Below are 13,460 nucleotides of genomic sequence, written 5' to 3'. Positions count from 1 at the left end.
CCTGTGAACAAAGCGTAATGAATGGCACTGAGAATTGGGTCAGATGGGAGATGAGCCATCTCTCATGTCCATGTTCGTGTGCACTGAGAACAATTGCCTTGGCATATTTATAGATTTATGCTCAATAAGCAGCACATGAAACCCACTTTTCTTGTGCTTCCTGCTGGAGTGTTTGTTGTTGCTGTTGTTGTTGTGCTTGTACTACTTGTTTTTCCACTACTGTTGTTTATATGTCCACAGCAGAGCCACAAACTCAGTCAGCATTTGCAGGATTTTATTTGTGCGCCTTTTACTGCCTTTTACTCCTAACGCAGCCAGCCAAGTAGCCAGCTCTCAATACACAGCAGTCAACAACAACAAGAACAACAACAACAACAATAACAAGAACAACCACAGCTACTTTGGTCGACTGCCAGCAGTAGAAATGTGTGCAAATAATAAAAATCTTGGGCAATATTTCAGTTTTGTGCTTTACGGCCGGTGATGTCTTAGCTGAGCCGAGCCGGGCCGTGCCGTGCTGCCGCCGGCTTAGCTACCCTTTCAGTTGATGTCATAAATTATAAACAAAATGCTCGAGCGGAGCTCAAAGCTCCAGCTCCAGCAGCACCTGATTTGTTTATTTGTGGAGCATTTTTCAAATTTACGACAGTTGACAACGCACATTTGGGCGAGCTCTTGCTGCTGTCAAGCGGACAGCTGCCGGGACAGTTTTTAATGCGACTCTATTGGCTGTTCGACTGCTGGAATCCTTTGGCCAAACAGCTTCTGCCATTGATTGGTTTCCAATTTGGCCAAATATGTATATAATGCTGCAGGCGAAACAAACTCGCTCAGCTCGGCACACGTGCTGCTCTGACTTCAGTTTGTATTTACGTAACTCATTCGAACAGCGAGTGCACATCTAATTGCAGCGCAAACATTTACCGATGCTCAGCTGAAATGTCCTTTAAAACACAAAGCAACAAACAAAAACAAAAAGACAAAACGAAAAGACAAAAAATGCCTACACATTCAGCTGCTGCTGCCGCTGTCAGAGCACGTACTTAATTATTTGCCAAGTAATTGTGTGTACAGCAAGCAATGCCAGCATGTTGCATGCCGCATACTAATACTGACGCCATCAACATTTGCATTGACACATGCAACATGCTGCTGCAACACGGTCATCACTCAAAACCATGTTGCTGTTTTCACATGTTTTCAATTTGCATTCGAGTAACAGCAAAAGCATCCTTGCATACATTTTGTTTCTTTTCGAGTGTGCAAATTTACTCAGAATTGTTAAGCAAATGTGAACTGCCGAGAATTCAACTGACCTTAAAAGGCTGGTCTATCGGAAATTGCGAATAAGGCGAAAAAAATTAGTTCATTTTGTAATTATTCCAATATTAAATTATAGACGTTGTTTTCTAAATATTTCTGGTATATACATTTAGTAAAATAATTCAACAAAATAATGCATAATATTATATTAAAGTAACACAGATTGGAAATAAATAAATACAAAAAAAAAAAAAAAAAAAATAAATAAATAAATAAAATTAAAAAAATATAATTAAAGTATAATAGAATATTTAAGTATTTATATACTAAATGTATTTAATTATTTATTATTTATTTATACACATATGCAAGGTAAAAAGCCAAATTGCAAAAATAATATTTTTTGGTATTTTATTAAATATTAAATCTGAAAATATGTATGTAGCTGATGAGCGAGAATTATTTCTAATGTCTAATTAAACAAATTAATATTTATAATTGCTTAAAGATTTATTTAGAAAACCTTAAATAAAAACTGTCCAAGCATACGTTGTACAAAATGTGTAACTGAATGACTTCACAATTTATCGTTATGGTTGTTGCAATGCGGAATCAAGATGTCGATTCGTAGCACAAAATAAATACATATATATAAAATATTTTATTCAAGAAGAAAATAAGAATCAGTCGCTTAAGTTTTAATGAGTGTCTATTTAATTGTACATTTGAGTAGATTTAAAGTTTGCGCAGCATGGCCACGCCCACCAGAGTGCAGTGCCGTGGAGGTCCGCGAGTTGGGGCCGAATTATATAGACACGTATTTAAACACGCCTTTTCCGCAGACGAAGCCGAGGGCCATTAGCATTAGCGCCGCTGAATAGAGATTTTGGCAGAACTCCAGGCGACACCCGCTGCCAAACACTTTGAAAGCATTTTCTAAGAATGTTGGCCAGCAGAAAGCAGCATTGCCCATTTACACAGCTGCTGCTCCAGTTCAGCCGTATGTGTGTGTGTGCAAAAATTATTTGGGCTTTGGTTAACCGAGTTGAAAACTAATGAAATACAGAGTGCTCCACTGCGCTTTAAGCCTGGCCTTTTTGTGCGTGTTTTCATTCTCTAATTAATATTTGAGCCAACAGCCAATTTGAGCCACACCATTCACCTGTGCATTTTCGTTCGTAGCTGAAAAGGCAAAAGAGAACTCACGTAATAATTTCACTCCTGTATATATGTATGAGGGATTTCTAAGCTCCTTTCGGATGCTTTGGATATAATCAATTTGAGCAACATTGTTGAAGAAAATGCAATGAAAAGCTCACTCTGCACGTTCTCTCTCCCTCTGAAAGAGCATTTCATATTTTCACTATTGCTTTTATGAAATTAAGTTTGAACTTCGGTTTAAGGCTGATTGAAGTATAACTGACCTCAATTTCAAGCAGATCCTTGAAGCGAGTAAATGAAAAAGGTTTCACAAATAAAAGTACGTACATGCATAAGCCGAGCCAAGCTCATTTGGGAAAATTGCGAAAATGAAATGCGCAGGTAATACAGACACGTACAGCTATTGCTATGTGTGTGTAAATTGGCTTTTGCACATTATTCATCAGAGGACATCAGAGCTAAGCCTGCTACTGATAGTTGGCATCTGAAAGCTTTCAGAGTTTTACACTTTACACTTTAGTGACGATTGAGCCAATTTACATGTCCTTTGCATTGGCCAGTGCGCCTCAAGAGGACAACGGCTACAAATTTTTAGAACTAAACGCATTCTGTCGTAATGTCTCATCTCAAAGCTAGTGACTTTAAATACCTCGCACAACACGATGAACACTCCTATACTGAATTGAATTGCAAACGAGTATTGAGCTGACTTATTTACCCATAGAAAATGGCATGAGCGGCTCCTGTCTGTCCACATTTACAAAATTGCAATATAGCTTGCTCAATACCAAAGCCAATGCAGACGCAGCTCTTTATGGGGCAACAAATTGGAATCGAGTCAAATACATAAACATTATGCTATAAAGCATAATTCTACTTCATTAACTCGAGACACGGTCTCTCAGTCGAGCATACTCGACTGAAGCAAACTCAGTCTTGCTTTCAATGAAGCAAGTATCCGTGTGTATTTATGTTTTCCTTGCCTTTTTGTTTATTTACTTCTTCTTTCCTGACTGCCAGCACAGGAAACTTATTTGTAAATATTGATTTTCGAGCATCGAAGGAATGTTTAAACACTTGATAATGAGTGTACCAGGCTTGTAATTAAATTGAATTAATATTAATTAAATATCGATGAATGCGACCTGGATTGCACTCGCACTCCTGTCTAATGACAGTTCATAGAGCAACAGTGCAGTAATGGCAGGACTAAGCCACTTGCAGCTTTAAGGACTCTCAACATCCTTCCATTGATTTCAGCTGTGAATATATTCAACTTGAGCGAACGCACAGATACCTTGCTCTGCTTCTAAGGGCCGGCTAACCACTTCATTTAAATACTAAATCAAGCCGCAGTCGGGCAATTGCTCAAGCCATATTCTTCCAGCCAGTTGCTGCAGTCGGTTCACTCTTATATCTGACCAGCAGCAAACAAGGACTGGCATCATATTTTCATAAGTTATTCGGATTTTTATTTTCATGCCAACCTGCAGAGAGCTGAGCATTGTCGTTGGCTGCTGTGGATGCGACCGAGGCAAATAGAACATGACAATTCAACCTGTTGGCAGGACAAGTGATATTTTTCAATATTGTTTTCCATTTGGCTGAATCACAAACATTATTAGCCTGTTCGGCATTGCAGCACGGCACTGTAGGCAAATTGATATTGATATGAATAAATATATAAATATATGTGCATATTTGTATATATAGATATCGACACAGGCAAGTGGAACTTGAGGTTGTCTGAAAGCTTCTTCTTCAGGCATAGCCAGCATATATCAGTAGTCTTGTTGTTGTATAATAACAATAACTAATGCACATCTTAATGAATGATTAAGTCGAAGACAAAAGTCTATACTTTACTGTAATTACTTACACTTTGGCAGTCTCTTGTACATGGCTAATTAAATTGCTCGTGAGCAAAGACTAGCTTAAGTGATTATGTTGTTGGGTCATTACTAAGCTGTAGCAAAACAATATTATACTGAACTATTGTACGCTCAACTTATATTTACATTATTTATTTGACAGTTTAAATGTGAATGTTTCTTGAGCTGCAACAGCTATTTGCGTCCCAATTTCAGTTTGATGTAACTAATTTGATAACAAATTCAATTTCAAAGTGCCAAATCTGCAGTTGGGGCTAATGCAGCTGCCTTGCTCGACAGGACATGGTGCTCGACTGGCCATGGCACAGGTTTCGAACTGCACCAGGAGCGCAGATTAGGCTACACATTAGCACATACAAGCATTAAGATATGCACCCACCCAGACACACACACACACACACACATAGCGACTGCAACAACAAAGAGCGATAACGACATCGGTGCCCCGTAAACAGCATAACAGCATCCGGTGGCAGGACTCATGTAATTTGCAAGAGTTCAAAGTTTAACAAACTGTTGCGGGAAATGCAAATGACTATTCGGGTGAGTGTGCCGAGGCAGCTGTAGCGCTGTGTTATTTTGTGTGCTTCCTGCTAATGCTGAGCTGCTCAGTTCAAATGGCACGGAATCCTTTGGAAGCTAATATTTGCCCATGAAGTTAATAAGAAATTTACCTTTAATTTCCTTTTTCCAACACAATACAAATATTTTTAACTTGACGGTAAAATAAGCTTGAATAAATTGGCATTTGCTTCTCAGAAATTGTTGCACGGAACTTAATAAAAATTTACGACGAACAAAACAGCAAAAATAAAATCAAAAATAATAAGCTGCAAAATATTTAAGTCTTTATTCATTGAGAGTCGAAGGCAGAATGCACATAGAAATTTTGCATTTTATTTTTAATTACACTTTTCTTTGAGCAGTTTGATTTAAGTTAGCTTAATGTAATAATTAAAATTTTTGTATAGGATTTATAATAAAAGCAAACAAGTTTAATCTTAGAATACGTTGGCACTTGCATTAAGGGAGCTGCTTGAAGAAAAATCGTCGAATTTTTCTGTATTCTTCCGTCGTTTCCATTACTTCATGCATTCCGCGTACAAAAGCCATCTTTTATCTGGCCCGGAGAACGTTTAAACTGTTGAAGTTAACCTCGAAAACCAAAGAGCCGAAAGAGTCAAAATAATTACCACCAAAGCGTGCCATGGCAACTGGTAGGACGAGTACGACGAGTAGGACGAGTTGGGTAATGGAAATAGCAGTCAAGTGTGTTGCATGTGCACAAAGGACACGCTTGCGCTCAAAATTGAGCCAAAAGAAGCATCAACTTAATTTCCTGCTCAAGTCTATTCAACTTTTTTGCAATTTGGTTTGCAAAAAACTTGTAACTTTGATTGCCATTGAGACAAGGAAGACTGAATATACGAGCGCGCACGACACGCGCCTTTTAAGCTTCAAATTGTGAATGGCTCTTTCTGCAAGCTGCCAAGGACTTGGCCAGAAAGAGCGACTGCATTTGCCAAAACTACAGATTATCGTGTCTAGGCCGAAGACTTGGCGTCTTTGAAATAATGTGAAGCGAAATGTATTTTGAAAGCTCTACTCAGCTCTAGAGTCTAGTATAAATAAATACAAAATTAAATTACGCTTGCTATTTGTAATTTTATAATCATTGACCTTTAAATCGAAGTTAGCTAAAGTTTGGGGTCGTTATTCAAAATATAAGAACAATACAAAATCTCATGAATATAACAAATTAGATGACTCGTTGTGAATATGTACGAGATATAGTCCTTCAACTGATACATGATAAAGCTTTTAATCGATCGCTCTAAAACGGTAATAGTTATCGATTTTTGTAAACAAACTTTATCATATAAAAACAGAAAAATTTGCTAGCCTTTACAAGTTCAGAGATCGACGCGTTCACATACATATATATAAAGACAGACGAACGTGGACAAATCAACTCAACTCGTCAACCCGATATGTACGCTTTATGGGGTCTGCCACGCCTCCTTCTGCCTGCTACATACATTTTCAGAAACCTTGTCCCTTGAATTCGGAGTATAACACGCTATGAAATTGCCTGAACTGACATTCACTTCGTCCATGTTCATTTCCTGTGCTGCATTGGAGCCCACTATACGGCCAACTGTCTATTATGTGCTGTGCATTAAAAATGTAAGCATTGGCATCTGCCATGGCAACTTTACAAAATGATGAGCCACACGCCAAACTAGCTACGACAAAGGAAACTCACATTTATTGTAGTTCCATAGGAGTTTCATCATATACTAGAAACAAAGCAAAATGCTGTGACTGCCGATTTTTTTCACTCCCAATTGCTTTCTTTCGTCTTATTGCATTTGTGCTTAACGCTGTCAGGACTAAAATGTGTTGCAAAGTGAAAAGAGTGTAGCTTATATACCTGTATGAGTATCTGTGTGTGTGTGGTTGTTTGTATGTGTGACCTTAGGTTAATCAAATACGCATGCTCATTAAACTTTTTCAATTTGAAGCCGTTGGCTGGCAAGTTTTGTGGTCTCGTGTGACGACTTATTAAAGTTGCATGGCAACAAACTTGTCCTCAACTTTCACTCTCGCCCACTTAACGTTCACGTACATACATATACACGTACATATATATACATACTCGGTCTAAAACTTAAACTTGAATGGCATGCCATAAATTTACCTCAGAAGACGTAGCTCGGCTTGACGAACAACAATTTCGTAGTTATTAAATATGAAAATGAAATTCTCCGGCCCAGGCAATGGCAATGCATTAAGAGCTCAGGTAACTGGCCCAAAGCTATAGACCACATTAAGTCGGCGCCGAATGCTGTAGTTGATGCGGCTGTCAGATGTGTGTAAGCCTGACTAAGAAGCGTATTAAGATGTTCACACGCATTCGGGCAGCTACAAAATGTGAAGATGCTTAATACATTAAGTTGTAAAAAAAAAAAAATACCGGAAGCTTTAACCAACTTAAAAAAATAGTCTAGCTGAAGTGAAACTCTAGCCAATTTGCATAAAACTTTAGAGGCTTTTCATTTTCATTTCAAGGTTTTCATTCGCCTCTAGATTTGCTGTTCAATTTGGCAAAAAGTTCGCTTAGCATTTGGGCTTTTGCTCAGTCAGACATATTGTTGACGCACTTTCGCCTTTTAAGCGTAATGAAAACGTGCAGCATATGTGTGTGTATAGTAAGGCGTGGCAGACGCCCCTCAACGCACTCTCATTTCAACTAGGGTCAGGTGAGCTAGCGTGCGGCACAGAGCACCGTCACAGTCAATACCATCACGCACATCCACATATTTTGGGGCCGGGTCGAGTGCCGAAAACTGAACCGAAACTGGAGCAGGAGATAGAGCTGGAGCTGGAACTGGAGATGGAGCTGAATCTGGAGTTGGAGAGACTCATTTCGCCCGGTTGTGATAAGAAAGTGTCAACACGAACGTGACAAAGCTACAAATGCTTAATTTTTATACGAGCTTTAGCCTCCTCGTGAAGCCAGTAGAGTTCTGCGACCGGATGGGCAATGCGTGGGGGTGGGGGGTGGTTGGTTGGTGGTACGTGGGTGGTTGCCCAACTTAACTTATTTGCGGTTGGTGAAGGGTTCGGCCTTGGCCACATTTGGTCAGCGGCAGCCGGGCTCAGTTTTTGGGCAGAAAATCACGTTTTTACCGTAAACATGTTGCAAAGTTCGCGCCCATTTTATCTTTTGCATACTTCCGGCCGCATCGCAACGACAAACGGCCAGAGAACGAGCAGGCCAACAACGTCAAAGACGTGTCGCGTGGGCAACAAGCGGCTCGCTTAAATATTTAAATCCAGTTCTCCAGCGAACGAACAAACATACATTAAGCCAGTCCAAATACAAACTATGAAACTTTTGTGTCTCTGCTTAAATAAAAACAAAGATTTAAATGAAAAGAGGCCAGGGATAAAATATTTGCATGCATAAGTTACCCTACTTCCATTCGTATTATAATTCTACTGACATAAATGAACTCAGATTAGATTCTCTCTGATTAGAAACACATATTTCTGAACAGAAGCATGGGAAACATGCTGAGTGCAATCAATGGAAATTTCTGAAATTAATTAACAAATTAAACACATATATAAAGGATTTCTGGGTATTAGGCCCAATTGAATTATTCATTTAGTTTTGAAAATTGTAATATAATAGAGTACATTACCATCAACTATTGAATCTGTGGTTGAAACCATTTGAAATATGCAAATCTAGAATAATTGAAAAGAAAAAAGTAAATAAATAAATAAAAAATAACTGTAATAAATTGAATTTCATGTTCTATTGCACACGGAAATCAACAATATTTCTATTTTATTATTTCACGCAGCCGTCACAAAATCTAAAAAATCTAAAGAGACAAACTAAGAGATACCCATAAAATATATATATATTTTTTATTAGTAAGAAGAGATTGAATCCATGTTGCTTACTATCAGAAAAAATAAATCAGAACATTATATAAACAAATTTTATTAAGCCTTAATTTAATTCACTTATTAATGCCCTTGCTCGACATCATGCATATGTACAGGGTATTTAAATAGTTTGCATACCAAATAATTGCAAGACTTGTGGCAAAACATTTCATTTAATTTTCAAGCATTTTTCCCCTTGGCTAACTTAATTTCTATGCAAGCTTTTAGCTCGCAGGCGACACGGGGAGTTGGCTTTATGTTTTCAGCTAAAATATTTAATGCACATACACAATCGCAACGAGCACACAGAGCCATAGAAACAACAAAGACACACACATACGCACACATTTATATATATAGCAAAGAGAGGCGCATACATTGGGGCATAATGAATGTGCAGCAACATTTTTGATGGTGCCCACTGACAACAATAAATTACTTTTGGCTTTAAACGAAAGCCATTAGCATAAAACTTGGCATCATCAGTTGGAAGAGGAGCAGCCAGCCTACATTTAACGCGCATACTGAGCGTATGCGCAATATTTATCTGGCTCTAATTTTTAGCCGACAATTTGCCAGCACTTACATGATTAAACTGCGTCGGGCTTGTTCTGCGAGAGCACAGAACTTTTCAAATATGTGAACCTTTTAATTAACTCGCTGGGCTCAAACTGAGCCCGCCTCCTGCTGCTGTTAGTGGCTCTGTTTTCGGTTTTGCTTTTCGTTTTCTCGTTGTTTTTTTTTTTTTTTTTCTATTTACGCACACGTTCGCCCTTAGCCATAGAGCTAAACGAAATATTCTTTTATTAAGCGTTTCATAATTTCATGCAATAAACTTGCTAATTGCGCCGCGTTAGCTTCCTTTTCTTGGCACTGGCACTCAACTGGCTGTGCAGCGGTGCCCCGCCCATTCTGCAAAGTGACTAACTGGCCAAGTCCTGAGCCCGTAAAAGGCTGCCAAAAAGCGGCAAAAAATTTCCGAGCGCCATGGACTGTCGACAACTTGATACACTTTCGCAAACTAGCTTAATTGCATCTGATACTGCAGAGAGCATTGCACCAAGTATTTAACTATATATGATATGTCTACAGAGTGTGTATAATCAAAAATATATATATTTTATGTGTGGCATACTCTATGACAAAATCGTGAGACCCATGTGAAGAGCAGAAAAGACTTAAAGGCTGAAGAGCAGAAGACCAGGCGAGCAAAAAGCATGCCAGCCACTGCCAGAGAATTAGTTGCTTGAAAGTGTTTTCCGTTTTTAATATTTCCTAGGAGTTGGTAAAAAGTTTCTTCTGGCCACTTGGCCGCTTGGCCGCTTGGCCACTCGGCTCGTTCTTGGTCACTTGCTCAATTTCCGTTTTTAATTAAATGAGCCATTAGATTGAGGCTGCCCATTGCCATTGAAAGCTTTTAGGCGCGCACACACACACACACACATACACACACGCACACATGTGCGTACATATGCATGTATTTGTGTGTTGGTTTAAACGCCCCTTTGCACATGACGCCGGACCGTGTTTTCACATTGTTGGCTAAATTGCGCGTAAACTGCGCGGCAGTCGGCTTAAAACTTTAAAATTAATTTTCAGCCTGCTCCAGTTTCAGTGTTTTAATAGCTGTTAATATTTATGAACTCAGGCTATGGGACCATAGCAAGTACCAGCGAAAAAGCAAACAAACAAAACGAGAAACAGCAACAACAATTGCAGCCATTGCAGCTGCTGTTGCTGCTGCTGTTGCTGCTGCTGTTGCTGCTGCTGTTGCTGCTGCTGTTGCTGCTGCTGCTGCCGTTGACTGGTTATACACAATTGGCCAGCACTATTGGTCCAATGAGTTGCTGCCAATATTTAATGATATTTTGCGCACTGCATTCTAGCCTCAAGGGTGCTAGCCATGATGTTCAGGTCTCGCAGCGAATCAAGTGGTTTATAATTATTGAATAACTGTGCACTTGCATTGCGCAATTGCCAGGAAAACACAAACAAAGTTAAAATAGCTTTGCAGGCTCCGTTAATTGCCAGACGCGATATGGCCTATGGCAATTAAGGTATTATGTGATCATAAGTAAACTTCACTTTCACAAAGTGAAGCAAAACTCTGACTACTTCAGCCAAATGCAATTATTTTCCGGCTACATTAAAAGCCAAACAAAAACGGAATTAAATAAGCCACAACACTCTGGCTACGTTTACACGACTCGAGGAGACTCTCCAAGCTACTTTGAGTTGCTAAAGTAAACCGTGCGATTATATTTAAACAATATTAAAAACATTTTATGTTGCATAGGCCTTGGCTTTTGGCATTTCCGTTCAGTTCAAAGAGATGATAGAGTAATGTTTATTTTGGAACTCGAGTGTTTTGCCATTTCTATATTTTTGTAGCTAAAATTTTGCTTATGCAGTTGCAGTTGATTAGCTCTGAGATAATCATAATGACTCAATATTGTGAAGTGAAAAATCCCATGGTGGAATAGATCTTATTGTTTTTCATGGATATCATGCTGTGTAGTGATAAATATTTACTTTAATATATGTATATTATTTTCAAAAAAATAAAAAATTTAAAATATTCTGTTTAAATAAACTTTAGTAAGAATCAGATTATGACTAAAATAGGGGAACATATAGATATATTTTTTTAAATTGATCTGATAAAATAAACTAGTTCAGTGCAATCTCACGCTAATGCCTCTAATACTTAACGTAAATAATCATGTGGAGTCGTATTCGTTTAATTATATTTATATATTATTCTATTAATTATTTAAAGCTCAAAGCGAATTACAAAATGTATATAATTTAAATAAATAGTACAGTTCTAATCGCTGGAATAATATATGCACATTAAAATAATCACATCCAATATTATCAAAATCTTCAGCAGATTCAGTTGCAGAAAATGCATTTGGACCGAACTCACATCTGAAAGCAGAATGAGAGATTAAGAGATTTCTTAAGGTCAGCCTGCTGCTGCTGTCATTCACTTAACATTCTGATCGAGCTGCTCTGGGATCATTTGGACCACCATCTTTGGGTTCTTGGGGAATCCAACGTTGTTGGCTGGCAAGCCCGCTTGCTCAACGCTCAGAACGTTCAGTACGGCATCCCGTGGAGCGCTCTATTATTTGTAGACACGGATTATAGATCGCATATGCAGTTTATTCTTTCTTTATTCTGGCTTCGCCATTACCTGCACCAGAGCTGCGCTCAGCGCCAGCGTTAGGAGAGCTAGATTAAAGTGGCAGCTCATCGTGTCTGTCGGAAACGACTGTGGAGTCGAGTTTTGTACGACTGAAGCACATCAAAATATTTTGTATACTGTAAACATCTGAGCAAATATTCTAAAACAGTTGTTATTTACTCTATTCTTTTTATATTTAAATAATAAAAGTGGAAAATATGTTTGTATACGTATATTTAATATACCAGTAAACATAAAATGTTTGTTTGTGAAGTGTTTACGGCGTAGAAGGTCGCACGGTTGTTGTTGCTGTTGCCAGTGCTGGTGGTGTTATTGCCATTGCTGCTGTTGTTGTTTCCGGTATTGGCCTGTGCGTCGTTGATGTCAGCTCGACAAGCAGCGCAGCTGGGGTTACTTCCAGTTGCTGCAAGCCATTCGTAGTCGTAGTTGCGTTCTGCCGATCAATGTCTGTGTTGTCAGCATTGAAGTCGCCCAGCAGACCAGCTAGGCCCTGGAATAGACGCAGTGCGTGATATATATCGCAATCAGTGTTGGGGCTATCTAAATTACCTTTCTGAATTGCTGCCACAGATCGTCGAGTGTGTTTGTTGCATGCTCCAGCGACGTTTCCACCTCATCGAGGAACCCCGACGATGTCGATGTCGATGATGTTGTGGCTGCCGTTGCCTTGGGGCTATTGCTGCCTGTGGGCTTCGGACTTGTTGCTGTTACCGGAATGCCAAAATATTGGTTGATGCTATTTAGCGCCTCGTCCATAAAGTCAGCGCCATCCGCCGACTCTGCCGCATTCTCGGGCAGCTCGAAGAACATGCCACCCACATGGCTGCGAGCGAGGCACAGCAAACACGTCCAGATTAATAGTTTCATTCGAGCGAATTTCGGAGTGGAGCAATCTAGTTGCTGTTCGATGCGATAGCACTCAGCTGTGTGCCCCAACAGCCTAATGCTTGGCACAACTTGAAGTTTTGTTTAAGCCGCGCCCCGGCCAAAAAATAGATTCTGGCAGTGACACTAATTGAAAACAGCTGTGCAAATGAGCGGCAGAGTTAATGACTAATTAGCTGCGTTGTCAGGGTTATCCAAACATTGACAATCTGCTAGAGCTGCACATGGTAAGCATATCTCAGTTGCTGAAGCTGAGAGCTTTAGTTCACTCCCATTAGTCTGATCTTAGATAAGATCATATTTAGCCCTTTCAATGCAACTCCTGTCTTAGCTCTTTCTCACTCTGTTTCTTCACCTCTCTCTCGCTGTCCATGTGAACTAATTGCCTCAGAAGCCGCTGTCAGGCACATTTATGCATCACTTAACGAAACGTGTTTGGCAGTGGGGGAAACATGACATGGGAGCTTTGATCTGACTTACATAGAGATATGAATAAGTTAATGTCAAATGCAAGCCAGCTTAAGCTTTGGGGTGTGCCAAATGCATTTCAAGTGCAGCACGTTGTAATCACGAGAAAAGCATTT

General features: G+C 39.3%; 2 protein-coding genes across 2 annotated transcripts; both read right to left on the bottom strand.

The window, feature by feature from the left end:
- Window positions 1-11,566: 11,566 nt before the first annotated feature.
- LOC116803687 lies at window positions 11,567-12,088 on the bottom strand. The gene is made up of 3 exons (XM_032727928.2): window positions 11,980-12,088; window positions 11,778-11,907; window positions 11,567-11,711 (listed from the first exon to the last, which is right to left on the bottom strand). The coding sequence occupies exons 1-3, from the start codon at window positions 12,037-12,039 to the stop codon at window positions 11,608-11,610; spliced, it is 294 nt and encodes a 97-aa protein (XP_032583819.1). The 5' UTR covers window positions 12,040-12,088; the 3' UTR covers window positions 11,567-11,607.
- A 95-nt stretch (window positions 12,089-12,183) lies between these two features.
- LOC116804890 lies at window positions 12,184-13,230 on the bottom strand. Its single transcript, XM_032733757.2, has 2 exons — window positions 12,541-13,230; window positions 12,184-12,481 (listed from the first exon to the last, which is right to left on the bottom strand). The coding sequence occupies exons 1-2, from the start codon at window positions 12,856-12,858 to the stop codon at window positions 12,248-12,250; spliced, it is 552 nt and encodes a 183-aa protein (XP_032589648.1). The 5' UTR covers window positions 12,859-13,230; the 3' UTR covers window positions 12,184-12,247.
- Between the last annotated feature and the right edge of the window lie 230 nt (window positions 13,231-13,460).

The sequence above is a fragment of the Drosophila mojavensis genome, unplaced genomic scaffold (genome assembly GCF_018153725.1).
Source record: "Drosophila mojavensis isolate 15081-1352.22 unplaced genomic scaffold, ASM1815372v1 contig_16, whole genome shotgun sequence".
NCBI classification, from domain to species: Eukaryota; Metazoa; Arthropoda; class Insecta; order Diptera; family Drosophilidae; genus Drosophila; species Drosophila mojavensis.
Note: the sequence above shows the minus strand (reverse complement) of the source record. Positions and strands in the feature narration are given on the sequence as shown.

Coding starts and splice junctions, on each gene's coding strand:
- LOC116804890 (XM_032733757.2), bottom strand. CDS start 12,858: ATGAAACTATTAATCTGGACGTGTTTGCTGTGCCTCGCTCGCAGCCAT. Junction 12,482..12,540: donor TGTGGCAGCAATTCAGAAAG/GTAATTTAGATA, acceptor CGTCTATTCCAG/GGCCTAGCTGGTCTGCTGGG.
- LOC116803687 (XM_032727928.2), bottom strand. CDS start 12,039: ATGAGCTGCCACTTTAATCTAGCTCTCCTAACGCTGGCGCTGAGCGCA. Junction 11,908..11,979: donor TGAGCGCAGCTCTGGTGCAG/GTAATGGCGAAG, acceptor TACAAATAATAG/AGCGCTCCACGGGATGCCGT. Junction 11,712..11,777: donor AGAGCAGCTCGATCAGAATG/TTAAGTGAATGA, acceptor TTCTGCTTTCAG/ATGTGAGTTCGGTCCAAATG.